This window comes from Thamnophis sirtalis, unplaced genomic scaffold (genome assembly GCF_051295495.1).
Source record: "Thamnophis sirtalis isolate CommonGarterSnake01/CBP01778 unplaced genomic scaffold, rThaSir2_p1.2 scaffold_5, whole genome shotgun sequence".
Classification (NCBI taxonomy): domain Eukaryota; kingdom Metazoa; phylum Chordata; class Lepidosauria; order Squamata; family Natricidae; genus Thamnophis; species Thamnophis sirtalis.
In genome coordinates this window covers 53,905,295-53,922,974 of record NW_028261385.1, presented here as the reverse complement: position 1 = coordinate 53,922,974, position 17,680 = coordinate 53,905,295, and the positions used below count along the sequence as shown (strand labels likewise).

The 17,680-nt window shown below is 34.8% G+C and overlaps 1 protein-coding gene across 1 annotated transcript in view; it reads right to left on the bottom strand.

The window, feature by feature from the left end:
• Positions 1 to 17,680, bottom strand: part of PRR16 (proline rich 16) — a 111,831-nt gene that overhangs the window by 30,629 nt on the left and 63,522 nt on the right. Inside the window, exon 2 of the mRNA XM_014059404.2 lies at positions 12,175 to 13,085. Within this exon, the coding sequence (XP_013914879.2) occupies positions 12,327 to 13,085 (759 nt within the window). The 3' untranslated portion in view covers positions 12,175 to 12,326. The remainder of the gene's footprint in view (positions 1 to 12,174; positions 13,086 to 17,680) is intronic.

Here is a 17,680-nt window from a genome sequence, read left to right as displayed (position 1 = left end):
ATGAATTGCAGGTGATGACTGTGGAAGGGATGCACGGAAGTTTTTGTAACCAATCAACACACTTTCTACAATTTATAATGGAAGATGGTTTTGTGGGGTTTTTTGTGTTTTGTCTGTTTGTGTTTATTCAAAAATATAAAAAATCTTTATATAAAAAAATCTATTTCACATCATATTCAACCACTACATTTTTTTCGTGTCTTTCTATACTTGCAAATGCTACCTGATTCTACCATTCTAATGTCATTCTTTTGCACCTGTCACTTATTTAGTTTTTTTAACTTATTTAAACTACTTTATTTTTCTTTAAAAGCATCAATTTGATGCTTTTAGTTTGATGCTTTTTTACTCTTTCACTGAATTATGGGCTAGATGTAGACTTCCGGTAAACAGTTATTTTCTCAGTTCCAATAATAAACAGTCAGCCTTATGAAAGATACCATTTGCAAGGGAATGGAAGAACATCATAAATTCTTCACTTTTGTAAACAGATTTTATTTCCTTTCAAATCCTCTAAGTACATCCACACGATTATTCATTTAATTTTTAAAAATGGACTTGTTCAACTCCCATTTGATATTCATCAAAAGAAAAAAAATCTAAGGAGTCAAAAAATAAGTAGATGAAACAGTGACTCACAGATGATAAGCACACAAGTGAGCCAAAACTTTAGTGGAGCAAATAAAAATGAAAAGTCTGGTAACTGTGATTTTATTTGGAAAATGTGATCAGAAGATACTTAAAAGCAACAATACTACTGTATTAATTTAGGCATCAGTACCTTACTTCAAATACAAAATTATTGTGTATACTTTTTTTCCTGTCCACATTCTAATTATGTTAAGAAATGAAAACTGGATGCTGTTTTTCTATTTTTTTTCCAGAAATATAAACCATTCATTGCTTAAAGCTAGAGCAGCCAGGGCTGATCCGTTAATTCAGTATAAGAACACAAACAATAACATAAATATTAATTGAGTATATATTTTGTTAATGTTCAAGTCTTTTGCCACATTCCATCATAAGATACATCTCTTCAAAACTCAAACAAAATATATGCTTAACAACTATCATTGGACATTAATCTAGTGAACTTCAACCGTATTTTCATATTTATTTCATAAGATTCAAGATGAACAACTATGTGGTACATAGCTGTATGGTAACAGTCAGAGGTGGGTTCCTACCAGTTTGCACCAGTTCGGTAGAACCGGTTCATCAAATCTACCGAACCGGTTAGAAGAGGTTCCACCAGTGGACCCGGAAAGCAGGCCACACCTACAGAAGAGGTTCCAAAATTTTTTGAAACCCAACACTGGTAACAGTGTAGTAGAGTTTCCTGCCTGAGTAGAGGGCTGGACGAAAGATATACAAAGTCCCTGTTATTCTGTTATCTGTGCCCATCATAGTATAATTAACTAAGAAAATAAGATGGAATAATATCTTCAAATTTTCAAAGGTCAAATACTATTATGTGATAATGAAATTCATGAAATCATCCCTGTTCATCTTGGCAAAGGCAACATTTTCAATATCTGAAAGCTGTCAGATAAAATATACAACAATAGAGGAAAAACAAGAAGCACAATGACAACCATTTTTTTTTCTTTTGGGAATTGTAAAATGCTCAATTCATCAGAAAACATGATCTGCCATCCTATTTATACACAGGTACAAGTTATTGCTCTGATGTTCATAAAGTAGATTTTTAAAAGTACAGGGAATTATTTTTGTGGTTTAAAACAAACTAGGAGAAATCCACTTTCAAAGGCTATAATCCCTTTTTATAATTTTAAGACTGATTAGTAGGTGCAGTATTATGATGTTGTATACAGCTATAATGCAGTCTATAGTCATACAGCGAGTTCATTCTCTATAGGCATGTTTTTAAATAGCTACAAGAGCATCATCCATATATAAGAGAAGACCCACTACTGTACAGAAACCCTCAGTTTGCAGAAGAATTTGAAATGGGAGCCAAAGTACCATAATAATATGCTCAGTAGGCACAGAATGCTGACTGCAGGCAGGAAAAAAAAGTGAAGTACTGCGATTGAGTATCTGGAAAGCAGCAAAGCACAACTAATGTTTTGCTTCTTTAGGATAAGAGTGGTGAAATCAAGCAGTGGCTGGGTTTTTTGTTATTGGAAACCTTGCCCAACTTTGAGGTAGCATTGTTGTATTTCTCCAATCTGCATGGGATGTACAGTAAATTAAATGTTCTTGGGTCTATCATACTCTGTCCCTTTTTGGCCCTCTGCTTTTTGTCTTGGCAGGTTTTTGTTGTTGAGTCCTTGTATCAAGTTCAGGTCCTAAGAGGGTAATATCAACAACACATGGATTTTTAAATGAACATCTATCTTCATATTTTGAAACTCTGGGGGTCATTTAATTATCTTGATCTTCAAATGTGGATTCAAAAATTAGGAACTGATCCTTGATTTTCAAACAAAAATAAGCCCTTAAAATGTCATATAATATAAAAAATATTTTGCAGCCAATCTGCAAATTTGAGTATTCATATTGTATTCATATGATTTTTGTACTGGCAAAAAGTTGGATAATCTATACATTTGTTTTCCTTGTGATGCCCCTACACATACATACATATGTATGTGCATGCGTGCATGCGTGCGTACACACACACACACGTATATATTGGGTGGAGCTGAATGGCAAACGGGAAGCAGTATGCTCCCTCCCATATTTGGGCATACCAAGTGCCTTGACAAAACATCTAATTATTCCCCTGGCTCAGCTGATAAAGGTATGGCTAGTTGATGAGAACTAAATAGCTCAAAATAGATCTATACTAGTCTCCTTTCATTTATTTATCAGCAAATATCTCTCTCTCTCTCTCTCTCTCTCTCTCTCTCTCTCTCTCTCTCTCTCTCTCTCTCTCTGCACGCACGTATGCATGTGTAATATGTATACATACTCAGATATTCACAAGACCAGGTACAGATAAGCATCCAATTAGATTAATGTGACATCACAGAAGAAATCAGGGTGAAAGGTATAGCTTATAGGAATCAAAAAATATGGTTACTTGGCCTAATGCTATTAGTATGTTATGGGTCCTCCAGAATCCTACATTTTGTGTTTATGGAAAGATTTTAATGAGTGAGAATAAAGTCTTCAATCCCTAAAAAGTCTGCCTTAAATGAAGTGATTTTTCTCCAGTCTTCTTCATTTTAGTGTTTAACGGAAGAAAATGCAAAGCAGAATGAACCCATTTTACTCTTTGTAAAGGCTAAAATGGGTTCCTCCTGATACAAAAGGGGACTTTCAATTCCACTTTACAGATAACTTCCACTTGTTATTCCAAAAGAACTTTTAAGAGATAATTAGCAATTCACAACCTACCAAAAATAAAATTTAAAAAATAGAATAAAATTAAAAAGAAAAAGAAAAGAAAAACTGGTTCATCTGGATTGCAATATGACCATTAAAGCTAGTAGAACTCTCAAATCAAAATTCTTGCAATATAGCTTTATGAAATGCCATGTTTATTCCTGTTTCCCATTAGTAATCCTTTTGCTTCAGCTTTCATATATTTATTTCTATAAAACTCACAGATAATTTCATTGTTTTGCTATCAACAATAAATGTCACACACAAAATAGTGACATTTCTGAATACAACTACGTCTTCTGTTCTATCATTACACAATTATGTTTTTCTTTTATTAAAGAAGCACCATTCTCTAGGGAAATATGGAATATATGATGAGCACAGCAAGCAATCCTATGCTCTAATAAATAAGCACACGTGGCAGCTTTTATGTCTGTGGCAACACAGCTCAGTAAGAATTGACTCACCAAAATGTATGCTGTCTCAAGACATTTTCCAAAATGAAAATGAGGTGAGTATCTAATAAGAGCATGCACACAAGAAAAGTAAATAGCTAAACAGGATCACCCCATGAACCTTTCCTGCTGCTTGAAATTTAAGCAGCAGGTTTGCAATGTTTGACATAAAATGATTTTTTATTAAATTGCTTTGCAATTATATAGTTTCAGAAAGTAGTACCAATTTTAAACTCTTGACATGTAAAATTTGGGATTCAGCAAGATCTGGCAAAATAAGATATACCTCAGAAAGGACAAAACCTTTCATAAATCCCCAAAAGCCTCAAGGACAATAAAAGTCATGAAAGAATATTTTTAAATAATTTTTCTTCTATCCCTTTTTGCAAAACACAAAATGATTTGAGAAATGCTTTTATGGCTGTCTAACATTACTGTTTTCTTCAACCAGTCAAATTCAGTTTTTTACTCTCAGGCAGACGGTTAGTATTATTCACATTGGCAAAAATTTTGGAATGCAATAAATGCAGGCTGGATAAATTATTTTTTAACCACAGAGATTTGGTGGTGTCATATTTATGCTAATGACATAACAGATGCTAGGTTTCTATCTGTTCCATGTGATAGAGAGCAGAGTGAAGTAACTTATGAATAAACTGAGGCTCCTAAGTGGGATCGAGCCTCCCCACTCACATCTTCAACTGAAGAGTCTTTTTCTGTGCACTGCGGGAGAGTCCAAGCAATGGATTAAATTAGTCTGGTTGCCCTAGGACTGACAAATTTTTTTCCTTGGCCACACCTCCTGGTGTTGCTCAATGCCGGATTTTTGACGGGTTCTGGAACCAGTGAAGGCTGGAAGTGTGATGATGTAAGAGTCGAAAGTCCAAGTTGACAAGATGAGTTCGAATTCCTGGGCACTAAGAACCAGGGTGGGTTGGACTCTCTCACAATCCCAGTTCATCCCTCAGCTTTGTTAGCGGTGGGGCATTGGCAGTGATGGGGGTGGGATGTTGGTATCAGTGTGGTGTCAGCAGAGGGTTGGGTGGTGGTACAACAGCAGTGGCACGAGGTGGAGGTAGTGGGGGGAGAGTACGATAGTGGCCTGGGTTAAGGCATGAGTTTAAAAACTGGAATATTGTGAGCTCTAGTCTAGTCTTAGGTCCAAAGCCAGCTGGATGAACCCATTGGCTAGTTACTCTCTCTCAGAAGGGGGCAAAATGCAAACCAGTTCTGAAATCTTGCCAAGTAACACGAAGGGACTTCTCAGGCAGTTTTGAGGAGTGAAAAATGACCTAAAGAAACACTGCCCAAAAATGGAAGACTGTAGGAAGACGAAACATTTGTTTAAAATATAGATTTATTTTCTTGAATATGTAAAAAAAGCAAAGCAGTATTTCAATTATTGATTTGAGGAAATAATCAGAACTCATTATTTCAATTGTGAACAATGAGTAAATACTATAAAAGTTATAGAAGATTAACCTATGAATTTTTTCAGCCTCTATGAAGAATTTGCATTATGCTGCACTGTGATGACCACATTTTACTTACTTTGTTTTACCTTCCTAAAAATATAAACATATATTAAACAATCTCATACAGAAAATTTAGCTTGCACTGCTTTTCGTCCAGTTGTCATTCAATATGAGGAAATAAAAAATGCTTTTGAAATTTTAATCTGTTTTCAACGGATTAAATTTCATTAAATTCTCATGGGTGAGTGTAGTCATTTTTACACTTATCTCAAATGTTAAGTGATCAAGTGAAATATGTAATGGACATGGCTTTTAGGAGATAATAATTGCTCCAGTAGTCTGCTGTCTCTCTGGATCTGTTGCTTCCCAATAAAAGAAACAAAGAACAAATTTCTCCATTGGGCTTCTTTAAATAAAAAGTATGAGGAATCAGTGAAACTTCAAATTGATAGAAAATGCATATATACAAATAGTATATATTATCTCTTTTGAGATAATGTGATTCAGATTACAGAAAAAAAATGTAATGCAAAGACATTAAGGGAACAAGACAAGTCAATGTAGCTAAATTTAGATTTAGCCACATTTATACTATTGGCGAGGCCAGGGGTGTCAAACTTGATTTCATTGAAGACAGCATGACGGCTGTGTTTGACCTCAGGGGCCAGTGTGAGTGTGCCAGGATGGGCATGGTCAGCTCGACATCACTCATGTCGAGGGCATCTGTGGTGGCCAGAGCGCTCTGCCAGTGAAAATGGGCTCCTGAGCTCCATTTTCACTAGCAGAGACATCACAGGCCAATTCTTCACTATTTCTAGGGAAGCCCTGCGGGCCAGATCTAAGCAGTCTGTGGGCCGGATCCTGCCCCCGGGCCCCAGGGCTAGGCAGTTCAATGCATTTTTATTTTTACAAACCACTCTTGTTTCTATCACACCCATGTATTGCTTCATAATATTGCCATTTGTTCTTCACACTTCTAACATGTTTCTTTTTTTAATAAAATATTTTAATTTTTAATTTAAAACAAATACAACATCCTTCTTTACATGCTATAGAAAGTGTATCAGTTGGTTACAAAAACTTTTGTGCATCTCTTCCACAGTCAACAAACATAATTCATATTAACTCAAGTATTTTAACTCAAATATTCATACATGTCACCCTCATCATATCTCCATTTTCATTTGTCTATAATTGTTTAAGCGTCCTTCATCATAAAATATACCAAAATTTAATACATAACCACATACTGGCCTTTCAATTACTATTTCTAAAATCCTACACGAACACTAAATCCTTATGTCCTATTCTAGTTTATGTCCTATTCTAGCTAAACATCCATAATATTTAATAATAAAGTTTTTTAATCCTCCTTTCCAAATCACTATTTAAAGTTTATATCCATTTGTGGCACCAGTTCTCTAATCATCTTCTTGATCAGCTTTGTATGGATTTCTCTTAGCAACTCCTTGCTTATAAGATCTATCATATAATCTTGATGCCCTCTGTTTTCTTATTCAGCTAATCTTTGATTGTCAGCAGTGTTATCGATGCTTTTGCTAATAGAATTTCTCTCTTTAAATCCATAGATTCTTTGGTTTTTTTCTTCTTCTGTATCTCGCCCTTTGGAATAAATTTCCCCTCCATTTAATTCCTCTTTCAGTATTCCATTCTTTCCATTTTCAGAGACAAACCAATCATCATAAATTTCAGCAGATTTATCTCTTTATATTCATTTTCCACTTCGATTTTTTAAGTTTTAACCACCTCATTTTGCATTTGATAGACATCCTCAATTTCTTCATCATATGTTGTTGTTATATGCCCTAAATCTTCCAGTTTTGTCTGTATTCTTTCATATGTATTTGATACTTTCTGTATTTATGAAAGTATCTTTTGCAAACTTGAGATTTCTGTTTTCTTTTGAAATTGTGCCATTCTAACAAACACAGCTGCTCTAGCTTGGAAGGTTAATAAAATTAAAACAATGATTCACAAAGAACATTTGTTTTCACAGTTCTCTGATTAAAAATATACTTCAAAGGGACATTTGTGTGCTTCCCTTCTTATCACTCTCTGTAGCCAAGCAGTGAAATCTTGTAGTGCCAAGTCAAAACAATTAGTGGAGGGGAAAAAAGTGTTCCGTTTTAAATACACAAACTCCAATCCACACGCCCTCCAAGCCTCCGAACAGCAGTAAAACCGTTGCAAATCTAATTTCTTTTGTATCTTTTTTGTATTTTAAGTTAGAAAAAAGATCAAATCTTTAAATGAGTTAGAAAAATACCCACAGCAATGAAAGAGGAAAACTTTAGTCCATAGGTTACAGAGAACAATAAAAGAAAAAATAGAGGAAGAAAACTTAATCCATCCATTTCAAAAGGCTTGCATAGAATCCATCCATGAAGATAGCATTTAAAAGGTAAGATAACCACTGTTCAAAACCATTCCAAATTTAATTCCGCCGCTTGATTCTTCTGTTCTCCAATTTAGATTGATTTTAAGTTTTTATAGGCAGTCTCTTTTTAAAACAGTAAAAGTTCCTCACCAGCTGAAAACACTTTCTCTTTCCATATCCTTCCATTTTGGAGCCGTCCTGACTTCGTCAGCCTTGACTGGATTTTTTGTCGCTAGCTTGAAGAACTTCTCTTGCTCCTTTCAAGGACTTTGCATTGTCCCTGAGGTCAGCAAGATGTATTCTTCCTGTTCACCGTCTCTTCGGGACGGTTTAGGTCTGATTGGACCATCCAGCGGCAAAAGTATTGGCTGCAGTCTCGGAGTATCGAGACCGCACATCCATATCATCGTGACATTGGCTCCTCCTCTTAACATGTTTCTTTTTGAGGATCTCTTCAACTCTGTGCAGTCAGAACTTGGTTAGTCTTTCCTTTCCTATTAACCTGTTCACTCTTACTTCACGTGTTGTGCAATATCATATTTCTTCCTTTTCTTACTCAAAAATAACAGACTTCATGAAGATATTCACCTTTGAATTCAATCTACATTAATTTTACCCTACCCTTGCTTTATCACACCCATTTCTAAATGCACCATTCTGATACACTGATCTTACTTTTAAGTTTCTCCTGATAAGCCAAATTCTGACTTTCATAGAACAAAGTGAGCAAGCACATGCTTTTATAAACAGCCTTCTTAAACATTCATTCCTTACAACAAAACACAATGCTTTTTAGTATCACTTGCACTTCTTTTTTTATCCACCTTCAATAAACATTTTACCAAGTAAATTCACCATTTACTGTTGCATTTTGCAATTGTTTACTCAGTTTCCCCATTAAAAAAAATCCTAGTCCTCCAATATGTTAATTTTTAAAACCTCTTTGTGTACTTCTCTTTGCATCACACGTTCTTGGCAAATTGATTGATATCAGCAACTTATTTTCACATGCCAACCAATAGATTTCTTACATTATCACCATGATTCCTTATACATTTATCGTGCATGAATACATTAAAATAACCAAGAGTACATAACAATTCCTCATTTCATTCCCTGCTTGGTGTTCAACTATTCATTAAGAATTCAATTAATTCTCACCATATTATATTCTTATCTCATGCTGCAACCAACTTTCAACTCAATACTTATGTAAAACATTCCATAATTCAAACCCACTCACGCTATCATACATTTTCTCTGAACCAACAACTATATAATAAATGTTCCCTTCACATCCATAAATTCTTAAGTTACTTTATAAAGAACAAAAATGATATCTGCATGCCTCCTGCCTGGCATAAAACCACATTGCATTTCCTAAATTTTACTCAATGTCACTTTGCATACCCTTTCTATCAGAATATACTTTCCCAGATCCAGACAACAAATTAATCTCCCTTCAATTTTTACATTCCTCTTTTCCTTTGAATAGTGTAACAATAATGGAATTCGTTCAATCATCAAACAGATTTAGTTTTTATACAAATGTTAAATCATTTATGTAGCCTCTCCACTGACAAACCACATTGCTGTTTTAATATTTCCTCAATCAGGCCATCTATACCTGCTATTACCCTTCAGCACTCTTACAGCACAAAACAAAACTTTTTCTAAGCAGATACTCAGTAATTGTTATTTTCAAATATTCATTCATTGAAAGAATGAATAAAAATAACTTACAACTGCTTTTAGGGAGCTGCAAAATTCCAAGCAAATCTGAAATTCTCAAGCATCTTGATGTTAAAATGGAACATATTTTTTTGAAAAAGTATGAGGCACACTTTTCAAGAGCACTCCTTTTAATTAGTAAGTAGGTTCATGTTTTAATTATTCATATAGAACAATGTGAATGACTTAATCAAAAATGGGTGTGGAACAAAATCATCGTCAGGGTGAAATTATATAAAAATTAACTTATTATGTTGCCAACTCTGATACTAAGACTGAAGCTTCCACTTGAGAATTTTTCACCAACTGGATGTGGATGTGGAACAAAATCATCATCAGGGTGGAATTATGAAAAAAAATAACTTATTACATTGCCAACTTTGATACTAAGACTGAAGCTTCCACTTGAGAATTTTTCATCAACTTTAAAAAGAATTTAATGAAAATATTCTTACGTAGTTCAGCTATTTTTGTAAATCTCCCCCATTATATTGCTATCTGCTAAGCTGAAAAACTTGAAGTGGCATGCAGAAAGTTATGATATGGACTTTTATTAACATAATATATTTAATGTATGTATGTATGTATGTATGTATGTATGTATGTATGTATGTATATAAAAGCATAATTCATAATAGTTTTCAACTATTATGTTGAAATAAAACTGTACAATAAATTAAGACCATCACCTAAAAAGAATTATGTGAGTAACATATTTTAATATTTTGCCTATGTATTAGCAAAGGTTAGGATTTGAATGCAAAAATGTGATTTGGATTATGCACTGGTGCATACAACCTCCAAGAACTCTCTCAAAGAAGTTGCTGCCTTGAACACTACGCAAAGATGATCATAAATGGGTGCCAAGGCTTAACAGAAAAGCAAGTTTCCTCACAGGTTCCAATAAAAAAAAGATTCAACCAAAATGACTAGTATGCAATATTGTTTGTAAAATATTTAAAAAAGCTTATCATGAAATGACTTCACTGATTTGATCTTTTTCTTCCAACCAGCTTAAATAAGTATTATATATGTTTCTAAATATCAAAAGATCATTTGCAGTAACTGAGAAAGTCAAGCATGTTATCAAGATTGGGAAATGGGAAAAATATCTCCAGAATTTAAATATTTAATATTCAGTGTTTTTTTATATTGTTAATAACATTTTCAAATATTTAAGCAATTAATAAGAAAAAAGTAATTTATGGCAAAATTCCTAGTGTTCCCAACTGAATTGTTATAAGCAAAAACTTAAGTCTTAGATATGACCTACAATTAACAAATAAAAAATATTTCATGTTTTCAGAATAGCAGCAGAAATTGGTTGTCCTCCAACTTCGCCTTCTGAGAAATTCCTTTTTTTGTATTCCTTTTTCTGGATACAGGAAATATTTTGGAATATAACACTTTAGGACATTTCTTCATTGGAAGTAAAAACTCTCTATTGAAACTACTACCTTGTTTCTCTGAAAATACGACCTATCCTGAAACTAACGCCTTGCCACATTTTTCATGTGGGCAAAAATATAAGCCGCCCCCTGAAAATAAGCCCCCTGGACAACCTCCCCTTCCTCTCATCGACCTAGCAGTATCCCGAAGGCGCCAAGCCGTGGGAGCCGGGGAGAAAGGTGCTCACGTTGCTTGGTGCATTTGGATACCGCTAGGTTGGGAAGTGGTGTTTTGCATGGCCGGAGGGGGAAGTTGCTGGGCGGCTACTCCCTTGCAAGCAGGCTCCCAAAGAGCCAGGCACAGCCTTAGGGGTGAAGCAGCCATGAGGTGACCACGCTCACAAGCAACCACCCGGCAAACCTCCTCTCCAGCTGGGCAGAGTGCCATTCACTGACCTAGGAGGTATCCCTAAGGTGCCAAGCCACGTGGCACTCTGCCCACCTACCCCCCAGCTCTCACGGCTTGTCACATTAGGGATACCACCTAGGCCAGTGCATGGAGCTCTGCCTGGCTGGAAAAGAGGGTTGAGTGACTGCCTGTTCTGCCCCCAGAAAGCATGCCTTCCAGCCTCACCCTACCCTGGCCCAGCTGCTGCGACCGTCACACTCCGAGCATAACTTCTCCGGCTTCCAAACTCCAAAACTCGGCTGCCGAGTCTTCCAGCAGCGGCCGCTCTAGGAGTGCAATCTATGGTTGTGGGCCACCTAGGGGGTATCCCTAATGTGCCAAGCCGTGGGAGCTGGGGAGCTGGCAGAGCACTACATGCCTTGGCTGTACCTGGCTCTTCGGGAGCCTGCTCGCAAGAGAGCAGCTGCCCAGCAACCCCAAAACAATAAGCCCTCCCCCTATAATAAGCCCAAGGCCATATTTCATGGGGCAAAAGAAAATAAGACCCTGCCTTATTTTGGGGGAAACACGGTACTCAAATGCTCTTAATTAATTCTGATTAATCACTAATTATATTCCAAAAACGATCTTTAAAAGTATCACATACTATAAAATCTATTGTGCAGTACACAGTTGTTTTCTACTGATTTATACTTCACTCCTAATTGTTACTCCACATTTATAGTTTCCCAGATAATTACTTGTGTCGCAGCTGTAGTATCTTTAATAAGTACCAGGAATTGTTATCATGAGGTGCCCAGAGTTGCTCAAGGTGGCTATATAAATCTTTTTCATACGTACATAAGTGCCTACCTACCTACCTACCTACCTCCCTACACACACACACACATTGTTACACCAGTTTTTAACCATTAAATAGTGGACTTTGCAACTAACAACATTAAACAATGTTCCGTCTACTTACCATGTAATTTTTTTGCCACTTCACAGAAGAAAGGGTGCAATATATTTGGGCTTTTTATTGCTTTTGTAGAAAGTGCTCTTTACCTTTTTTTCAATGTTTGTACATAAGAGAAAAAAAACAAAAGCAAAAAGAGTTTTCCAGGTGGGGAAAAATCACACTGTTGTTGTGGTTGATTTTCTCAGGATGGTCTTTTGGGGTTTTGGTGCAGTTTGTGGAGGCACAGTTGCAGGTCTGAGAGGGGGAAAGCTATTACTGGGACATATGCCCACCCCTCCATTTTCTAATGGGGGAGGAGGAAGTGGTGAAGGAGGTGGTGGCAAGGGAGGACACTGTTGAGGAGGTTTTCCTGGGATGTGAGCAGATTCATTGTGCAAATGAACCTCCCTGTTTTTAATATTATATCGCACGTCACAATCAGCACAATGGCCATGGTACTGCACCTTTTCATTAAATCGTACCCGTTCCCGTGTTCCACCCTGAGGACATCTGTCTTTCTCAGTTCTGTGCATAAGAGGTTGCATCGGAACTTTGTCCAAATTATTATTTGATATACCATATGCATCTCCATTTGGAATTTTATTAGGGCCTCCTGGTAAGCCTCCATTTCGTAGCAGAGTTCCATTAGTCTTTACAGGATTGGCAGAGATAACTGGCCTGTGGGTGTCTTCACACTTCACTGGAGTCAGCCGTGGAGGAGGTGGTGGGGGATTAGGTTTCCTTAATACTGTTAGAATAGCAGAAGGATGGGGCGGAGCCCTGATGAGTGGGGCACTGCCTTGAACCTTTAATTTTTCCAAACTTGATGCTGTTGTGCTACTTGAACTGCTATTCAACGTGTCTGTTTTTGAGCTGTCAGTCATCTCATCTTCCAGCTGCAGATCAGAAGTTAGTGTATCAATCTGGTCAACCACCTGCATGAAAACCAAATGCAAATAATGGTAAATTTATGAGTATTGAAAACAGTAGAATTTGCAACCTTTTTATCGATATAGTAAGTAATCTATACATCAACAAAGTTTATTTGATATAAATGCATTAAGGGCACAGAAAAAATAGGAAAGAGTCTATCTTTTATGTCCCTTGATGTAAACGAGATACTTCCAAATTTGGATTATAATATTAGAATGGCAACTACCAGAAAGATTAAGAGGATCCTTAGAGCAACCTGCAGTAAATGGAACATCAGAATTATTGCAGAAAATGTTTGAAGAATTAGACGAAAAGTTGCTTAACTCACTTAGTAATAAATTGACAACATTTGAATAAAAATGGATGAAACACATTAAGATTAAAGAGAAAATGGAGAAGTTAAAAATATGGAAAACTGTAAAACTGAATGTAGTTGTAAAAAAGTAATGACAAAGTAGTAATTTTGAAATGTAACATGGAAAGAAATTCAGATAATCTGGCATTATTTGAGAAAGAAGAATTTTCTTGAAATCTGGAGCAATTCTATAGTATTCTGGAGAAAAGGTAATTCAAGCTTTATCAGTTTTTTTATTGGAATGAAAAGGCAGAAATTAATACAATTTATAGAATAAACACAAGATTTATGAAATTAAGATGTGTTCCAAGGAATGTTCTATATTTTTTTTAGAAAAGTACAACCATATACTGCAACAGAATTTTAACAAAAGATTGAAATTTAATGATAGAGATATAATTGTGCTTAAAGAAATTTTAATTAGAATACTGTATAAGAGAAAATATGACTTCTTTCTTATTGGTAGATTTAAACAGAAAAGGATTCCATTTTGATGGGATAAACTGGAAGGAATAATTTTTATTTTTAAACAAAAACTTAAAATAATTGGTTTTGATTTAGTTTTGATTGAATATTACTAAGAAAGCAAGAGAATTTCCAGAAAAATTCAAAAAAGAACTAGAGGATGATAACAATGTGGTATCATCTAGAACTGGCAACAAAATCCCATGCATTTTTTTGCCTAAATAAATACCATAAATACCAGTTTATAGTTGTTTGAACACAAAGGAAATGTAAACTGATTCCATTTCCCAGCATTTTCCAGCATTTTCAAGTCTGATTTAAAAGGCACATACTCCATTTGTATCATAATTGTTCTACAGCTTTTATCCACCATTTTTGTTATGCATAATATGTACCATATTTTTTGCACTATAAGATATACCAGACTATAAGATGCACCTAGATTTAGAGGAGGAAAACAAGAGAAAAAATACCAGGCGGAGCCTGAAAGGACCACAGAAAGGTGTCTCCTCTCATGTGCCAGCTCTGCCTATTGACACTGCATGCAGAAAAGAGACAGAAGTGGCGGGCAACCATAAAGATAGAAGAGTGGGATTTAGCACTATAAAAGGACTCTACCACTGCAGCCTGGCTGCTATTCACCAAAAGACCGGCACCTTTTCCACAAGGTGACCAGACATCCCGCTTTTGGTGGGACAGTTCCGATTTTTAACAATTTGTCCCGTGTCCCATGGTGTTTTTTAAAAATCCCGATTTTTGGAAAGAATGCACAACAAGCTAGGGAACGGCGGGAGAATGGGAAGGGAATATACGGTTTTCGGTGGCCATGTGGCTATTTCACCAGGATATGAGTTTTATATTATTTTTGTTAATTTTATAATGTTAAACTTTAATAGTAACAAATAATTGTTGAGAACTGATTATCGAGAACTGCTTATCAAAGTTCGCATTGTTGATCAGTTGTTAGAATTCAACCACCACTATTTTTGCGTTCTATGAAATTTTTTGTTGCTCCATATAGACCAAATATTTAATCAAGAACCCTTCCCCCCCCCTGGTCAATTATGTCCCGCTTTACCAATGTTAAAATCTGGTCACCTTACTTTTCCACCTACTTTTTTTTTTTGGCAGGGGAAAGTGCATCTTATATGGTAGTTTATAAACAACTATTTATAATTTACATATTTTCATAAAATTATAAGGGCCTCAAGTCAGAATTTATTTAATTCTTTTGTCTTGCATGTCAGGCTTTATTAATTGCTTATCAATTAAAACCACAATGCTTTAAAAAAATTATTGAATATTCGTTGCTATAATTAATGTTATTGTAATAATCACTACATACTACTTTTATCTTACAACTACTGTGCCCTAAGATCATTTATGTTGCTTAAAACTCTTTGAAAATCCCAATCTTTTCACATTAAACTCATGAAAATTGCATTCAACAAAACATCAATTCATAAGTGTGCTTTTGGATTCAAATTCTAAACTCAAAGACAAACAATAACCTAAAAATCAAGATTTAACTGATTATTTGTATATCGGGTCTCCACCATTAGTGATCTGTCAAGCCAACCAAATCAATTATTTTAGCCCGCCAAGTTTTTGACAACAAATCATTTTTGCAATCTCACATAGAAAAATAGCAATACTAACATTAATTGAACCAATATGTCCTTAAATCATCAACTGGCAATGGTGCTGCAATCATTATATATAAGTCCTTTGAATTTAGTTCAAAACAGAAAACTACGTTTTCAAAACATCATTTCCAAGTGCCACTAGCAATTTCAATATGAGCAGAAGGTTATTATCCTATCGTTTCATCTTAGTTTTGTACTAGATCAAATCTTGCCTAGCGTCATTACTGGAAGGAATCTTTCCAAGGTCTACTAATGAGATATGATGTGGATCAGTATAAGCATCGTGTTTACCAGGAAATACAAATCCTTTAAGATCTAATGTAGAAATAGCTTAGATATAGAGATAGTTATGGAGTTTTTTATAACTATTCATAAATTCGTATTTGATTTGTAATTTATTTGCTATGCAACAATGTAAATGTTTATTTAATAATTTTATATTATTTTATCAGATATTTTTTTTTCAAAATATCCATTTACCTTAACAATAGTTCTTAAATAAAGAATTGTTAAAAATAAATATTTTTGTTGCATTTCTATTGTATTTGATCTAATATTAAAGTACAACAGATTCGGTAAAGTAGTATGGCTATTTCTGTCTTGCATGTCCTTACATGCCTCTTATTATAACTATGTAATCAAATGATTTTAGTGGATTGTGTTTTATCTTTGGAAAAGTGATTGGACAACACTGGTTTTCATAAGAAGTCAGTGTTCGACCTTTGCAATACCATCTAATTAATCTGGGTGAAAAGGTTATATGAGTTTGTAGCTGAGACAATAAATATATGGCATTAAGTTGTAAAAAATAAAGATAAGTAAAAAAATAGTCACCTTAACTATATCAGGTGGTTTTTAATATATAATCAGAAGATAGTTTCTTTCAAGACTTCATTCATTAAAATATTAATTTGAAAAATAAAAGTACAATTATAAATATTATTTGACATTCTAGATCCATCTATTCTGAGATAAACAAAACTATGTGCCTCCAAGCATAAGATGTTAAAAGTTTAGGAAAATTAACTGGATCACACTCTAATTCTCATAAATTATTAGCAAGGACAAGGCTATTTTCATCCAAGTATACAATTAATAAATGAAGGTCATTAACTATTATATTGTCAATTTAAATAATGCATTTATTGTCATTTATTTATATATTTTATATTTTAGTTGCATTTAGTATGTGATACAATCACAATATTCTGTATCATTTTTACTTATTAAAGTGTTCACCTGAAAATTAAATCTATAGTTATAAAAATTACATTTATATTTATATTTTTTGGAGTATGAGATGCACTGGAGTATAAGATACACCAAGATTTTGAAGAGGTAAATTTTTTTTAAAAGGTTTTGCACTCTGCAGACCTCCTAAAATGGCCCATTTTTTGCAAAATTGGGCCCACTTTTTTTTTTTTTTAAAGGCATGAATAGCCTTTAGAAGGCTTGTAGAGTGCTCCTGGGGGCTGGGGGAGGGAAAACATTGAGCAAAAAATGGCCTGTTTTTCACTCATTTCTGCCATCCCCAGCCCCCAGGAGCACTCTTGAAGCCTTCTAAAGTCTATGTATGGCCATTTTTGTGAAGTGGGCTGGGTTTTGGGAGACAGAAAATACTGTAGTCAGTGTATAAGACGCACCCAGATTTTCAGCCACTTTTGAGGGAAAAAGGTGTGTCTTATACTCCAAAAAATACGGTAGTTAAATTAAAAGTTCCCTTTTAGTTTAATGCAATTATAAAATCTCCTTTCAGTTTTCTTGCTGTAAAATTAAAGTTTCAATAAAACATATTTTTCATTTATTTAGATAAATTACAACATCTCAGTTTAAAATAATTAATATAAAACACCTTTTAAAATGTATCTCATTTTTTATTCAGAAACCATTGTAATTCCATTCAACAGGGAGAAGACATAGCAGCAACTACTGCTATATTCAGACTCAGCAAAGACTGCCAGGCTGATTTAATAAGTCAAAGAACTTAAGTGCCAAAGAATTAAGAATGTGTGAATGAAGGAAAGCTTCATTTTCTTTCTGCTTGTAAATTTGATGTTTCGTCTGTCTTGCATTTGTCTAAAGTGCTGGAGTCATATTTGCCAGCATGGCAACCCTCAGTGTGCATTGGCCA